The 5,824-nt window shown below is 45.6% G+C and overlaps 1 protein-coding gene across 1 annotated transcript; it reads right to left on the bottom strand.

The window, feature by feature from the left end:
- Positions 1-930: 930 nt before the first annotated feature.
- Positions 931-4,410, bottom strand: LOC137097202 (zinc finger protein 420-like). The gene has a single exon (XM_067469223.1). The coding sequence runs from the start codon at positions 3,909-3,911 to the stop codon at positions 2,157-2,159; it is 1,755 nt and encodes a 584-aa protein (XP_067325324.1). The 5' UTR covers positions 3,912-4,410; the 3' UTR covers positions 931-2,156.
- Positions 4,411-5,824: the final 1,414 nt, after the last annotated feature.

Below are 5,824 nucleotides of genomic sequence, written 5' to 3'. Positions count from 1 at the left end.
GTTCAGCGGTGGAACTCTCTGCCCTGGAGTGTGGTGGAGGCTCCTTCTTTGGAAGCTTTTAAGCAGAGGCTGGATGTCCATCTGTCAGGGGTGATTTGAATGCAATATTCCTGCTTCTTGGCAGAATGGGGTTGGACTGGATGGCCCATGAGGTCTCTTCCAACTCTTTGATTCTATGATTCTATGAAGGAAGCGAGGGAAACTTCCAATGTTGGAGCCTCACATTGATTTCCTTGGGTTGAACACAAATGTGGCTGAAGGGACGGAAGGCAGGAGGCAGGCAGGAAGGAGTGGTTCTTTCCTATATTAAAGTGCGTCACAAGATCCAGATAATGGGCTTCCTGGAATTACCAGGATGTGCTGAATGCTGGGCGACACAAAGATGACTGGGCCCCCTCCCATCCCACAATGGGCCCCAGGGTCTGCATAAAGGACGGAGGATTGATTTTGGTAAATAAAAAAACCCCAAAACTCTGAACATCAATCCTGGAAGTTTGGGCTAAACTCCCACCAATGTGGCTTCTGGTAATCGAAAGCCAAAAATCAAAAAGACTTGATAGGTAGAAAGCTGGCATTTCCTTCCTGGCCGAAAAACCCTTTTTTGAAAGCGCACTGGCACCCACCCACTTAACAGTGCTCATAAGCCCTTGGCTTAACTGAGGTAACTTGTGGGAAAGTGTGATTGTGTGTGCCCTCAGGGTTGAGTTACTGAGGTGCCCTTTAAAGTTATTTCCTTAAAACATTCGCTGCCACCATAAAATTATTGAATTTTATTATTGAGATGAACTTCTCAATTCAGCAGCAGATCAGTTGCACAACTTCAGCGCTTTCCAGTAGCTTCTTCCTGCACAGTATTTTCAGTCCACTGCTCCCACAGACTGCAGCCACGCTGGAACCTTTTACAGACACTTGAGCACATGCCTGGCCATTGTCAGTTTGACCACTGTCTTTCCCCCAGTCTAGATGATATTACAGACTCACCACAGCATGCAGCCATATCTTGTCCTAGTAGACAGGTTCTTTAATTACATATAGCCTTCGACAAAACAACATCACAACACAAGGAGAGATATACACTGTACACGACTTCCTTATATACAATTCTATACAATTACACATAGCAATCTCTGATTGGTTCCCAACTCATTAACCTAACTCAAACCCAGGACTGCATCATTCACAATCACAATATACAGTTCATGCATGACTCTGCATTTCCAATAGAAGCCTATGAGCAGTGCATGACTCAGCTATATTGCATTACAATACATTGTAAAACCTGACCATTAGATTAGCCCCAAATCTCCAAATCTTCCGTTAGCATAGGTATTTCCACAGGCCTTTGCCCTGGAGTAATGTACTATGGTCATATCATTACATCAACCATTGTTATTCGGCACTTTAATTCATGTTTGAAGAAGCCCAATGTGTTTTAGGATTCTTAAAATTTTAAATTTCATCGATTGACATTGTCCATTGTTTGTATTCAGTCAAACTGTGTATTGTTTTGATGATATAACAACAACTTTATTTGTATGCCGCTCTATCTTCCTGAGGGGACTCAGGGCGGTTTCCGACAGGCAAAACATTCGATTGCCAACACAAAATCACTCCACAGAACCACTATAAAACATAAACATCATACTACTAAAACAGTCCTACATATTGAAAGTCAGTTCCAATACTATTCCATTGGGCAAAATATGAGCTACCAATGGCCAGATTTACAGAATGGGCCAAGACACTGATGAGAGGGCTAGATAGGGATTCTATTTTATGTGTGGCATCTTGAGTACTTGGTTAACCTCCCCGAGTCCCTTCAAGGAGATGGTGGTAGGGTACAAAACAAATTATTATTACTATTACTATTATTATTATATCTATACAACAGTCATTGTATGTATGTATGTATGTATGTATGTATGTGGGAGGTAATGTAATTTTGTGGCTGAATAATATCTATATCTATATACTATTACATTATATATTTTATTGTAAATGTATATGCGTGTGGTTTAACCTCCGGTTTGCCAGTTAAACTGGATTAATGTGTCACAAAAGGATGCATATCTAAGTGTGTCACCAACATGCAAAGTTTGCAAAGCTCTGTCTGGGGTCAAAGACCATTGTTTTCTCCAGAATGAATTCTACGATGTCTACGTAGGTGTGAACTCGTAGTGTAGCTCTTTCCGCACTCCAGGCATGTATAGGGCTTCTCCCCAGTGTGTCCTTTGATGTCTACGTAGAGTTGATAGTACAGTGAAGCTCTTTCCACACTCCAGGCATGTATAGGGTTTCTCCCCAGTGTGAATTCTTTGATGTGAACGTAGACCTGAAGTATCAGTGAAGCTCCTTCCGCACTCCAAACATGTATAGGGTTTCTCCCCAGTATGAGTCTTTTGATGTCTACGTAATTGTGAACTCTGAGTGAAACTCTGTTCACACTTGAGGCATGTATAGGGTTTCTCCCCAGTGTGAGTCTTTTGATGTGATCTTAGATTTGATGAATGAATGAAGTTCATTCCGCACTCCAGGCATGTAAAGGGTTTCTCCCCAGTGTGAATCCTTTGATGTGAACGTAGATTTGAACTCTGAGTGAAGCTCTTTCCACACTCCAGGCATGTATAGGGTTTCTTGCCAGTGTGAGTCTTTTGATGTGAACGTAGACCTGAAGTATCAGTGAAGCTCCTTCCGCACTCCAAACATGTATAGGGTTTCTCCCCAGTATGAGTCTTTTGATGTCTACGTAATTGTGAACTCTGAGTGAAACTCTGTTCACACTTGAGGCATGTATAGGGTTTCTCCCCAATGTGAGTCTTTTGATGTGATCTTAGATTTGATGAATGAATGAAGTTCATTCCGCACTCCAGGCATTTATAGGGTTTCTCTCCTGTGTGAGTCCTTTGATGTAAACGTAGACTGCTCATCCAAGTGAAGCTCTGTCCACACTCCAGGCATGTATAGGGTTTCTCCCCAGTGTGAATCCTTTGATGTGAACGTAGACTTCCACTATGAGTGAAGCTCCTTCTGCACTCTAGGCATTTATGGGGTTTCTCTCCTGTGTGAATCCTTTGATGTGAGCGTAGATCTCCACTGCAAGTGAAGCTATGTCCACACTCTGGGCATGTAAAGGGTTTCTCCCCAGTGTGAGTCCTTTGATGTGAACGTAGGGCTGAAATCTGAGTGAAGCTCTGTCCACACTCCGGGCATGTAAATGGTTTCTCCCCAGTGTGAGTCCTTTCATGTGAACGTAGAGATGAACTCTGAGTGAAGCTCTGTCTACACTCCAGGCATGTATAGGGTTTCTCCCCAGTGTGAGTCCTTTGATGCGAACATAGATTTTTACTCTCAGTGAAACTCTTTCCACATTCTAGGCACGTATAGGGTTTCTCGCCAGTGTGAGTCCTTTGATGTGAACGTAGAGATGAACTCCGAGTGAAGCTCTGTCCACACTCCAGGCATGTATAGGCTTTCTCCCCAGTGTGAGTCCTTTGATGTGAACGTAGAGATGAACTCTGAGTGAAGCTCTGTCGACACTCCAGGCATGTAAAGGGTTTCTCCCCAGTGTGAGTCCTTTGATGTGTTTGTAGATGTCCCCTTCGAGAGAAGCTCTGTCCACACTCCGGGCATTTAAAGGGTTTCTCCCCAGTGTGAGTCCTTTGATGTGTTTGTAGATTTCCCCTTTGAGTGAATCTCTGTCCACAATCCGGGCATTTAAAGGGTTTCTCCCCAGTGTGAGTCCTTTGATGTGTTTGTAGATGTCCCCTTCGAGAGAAGCTCTGTCCACACTCCGGGCATTTAAAGGGTTTCTCCCCAGCGTGAGTCCTTTGATGTGAACGTAGAGCTGAACTCTGAGTGAAGCTCTTTCCGCACTCCTGGCATGTAAAGGGTTTCTTCCCAGTACGATTCATTTCATGTTGCTGCAGACGACACCTCCGAGTCAAACACTTCCTACACTCCAGCGATTACGATGCTTTCTCCTTCCTGTCAACAGTGGCATGGGTGTTTAATTGCAATACAGACACTTGACTCTTCCTTTTCTAATTTCTTGTCTGGAAATGGGGTCAAGAATTCAACAAGATCACCTCCTTGAGAGGATTCCTTCTTCCTCTATCATTGGCGTCCTTACTGCACCCAAGAAGTGGCTCCATAGACTCCTCATTTCCCTGGTCAGGAGAGAAGCAAAACATCCATCATGGAAGCCAGAAACCGTATTTGCCCCCAAAGCCCCCCCCCCCTTTCCCTTCAGGGTCACGTTGAACACGGAAATAGCAAGGCATGCAGGGATCGGGGTCTCAAGCGCACACACAGACACCAGCCAAGGCAAGCACTGATTCCTTAAAAAGGAGAGAATGAATCTAGAGAGAAGAAAAGGAGGGAGGGAGGGAGGGAGAAGAGAATGAATGAATGGAAGCAGGAAGAAAGGGAAATCGTTCCAATGTTGGAGCCTCACATTGAGATCCTTGTGTTGGACACAAACGTGGATAACGGAACGGGAGGCAGGAAGCAGGCGGAAAGGAGGAGTTCTTTCCTCTATTCAAGAGGGCCATTCGCTCTGGATCCCGGGTTTCCCCGAATTCCCAGGATGTGCTAAATGCGGAGGGACACCCACATTCCTGGGCCGCCTCCCATCCCACTATGGGTCTTGTATTCTGCTTCCTGAGCATCCCAAATTCGACAACGGCTGCCATGAGGCCGGGCTGGAGCACAGCTGCTTCCTCACAACAGCAACCGGACACTGCCCACTGGAAGTTGGGTGGAGAGTTGGGTGACCACAGAGGCTGAGGAAGCAAGAAGCCATCTTGGCTCCCTTTGCTTCAGGTGAGCCTTGCCTTAGAGTGCACTAGAAATCTGAGCGTGCGCTCGACTCCTGTCGTTTAAGACTAGTTGCTCTGAGTGTTTGTTTTGTTTGGAAGGCGAAGCTACGTTCTTCAGCCAGCAGTGATTGACAGGTTCAGGTCAGCCCTTCGTGAGGGATTGTGGCCTCTGCTTTGGAGCTATCTGGAGTGAGGGTCTGCTTCCTGTTTAGTACCAGAAAACGGTCCAATCAAATAAATTAGATTGTAAATCATTTAAATTAAATAAATACATTAGAGTGGGGTTCTTTTTGTTGTTGTTTTTTTTGTCGTGTCAGGAGCAACCGCTCCTGTTGTGAGAGAATTGGCCGTCTGCAAGGACGTTGCCCAGGGGACATTGCCCGGATGATTTCTGATGTTTTGTCATCCTTGTGGGAGGCTTCTCTCATGTCCCCTTCGCATGAGGAGCTGGAGCCGATAGAGGGAGCTCATCCCGGGATTCGAACCTGCGACCTGTCGGTCTTCAGTCCTGCCAGCACAAGGCTTTAACCCACTGCGAATCGTAGAATCACAGAGTCATAGAGTTGGAAGAGACCTCGTGGGACATCCAGTCCAACTCCATTCTGCCAAGAAGCCATCTGTCAGGGGTGCTTTGAATGCAATATTCCTGCTTCTTGGCAGAATGGGGTTGGACTGGATGATGGAACACGAGGTCTCTCCCAACTCTTTGATTCTATAAGGCTTTTAAGCAGAGGCTTTTAAGCAGAGGCTTTTAAGCAGAGGCTGGATGGCCATCTGTCAGGGGTGCTTTGAATGCAATATTCCTGCTTCTTGGCAGAATGGGGTTGGACTGGATGATGGCACACGAGGTCTCTCCCAACTCTTTGATTCTATAAGGCTTTTAAGCAGAGGCTTTTAAGCAGAGGCTTTTAAGCAGAGGCTGGATGGCCATCTGTCAGGGGTGCTTTGAATGCAATATTCCTGCTTCTTGGCAGAATGGGGTTGGACTGGATGATGGCACACGAGGT

This window comes from Anolis sagrei, chromosome 1, assembly GCF_037176765.1.
Source record: "Anolis sagrei isolate rAnoSag1 chromosome 1, rAnoSag1.mat, whole genome shotgun sequence".
In the NCBI taxonomy this organism is placed as follows: Eukaryota; Metazoa; Chordata; class Lepidosauria; order Squamata; family Dactyloidae; genus Anolis; species Anolis sagrei.
This window is presented reverse-complemented; position numbering and strand designations above follow the sequence as displayed.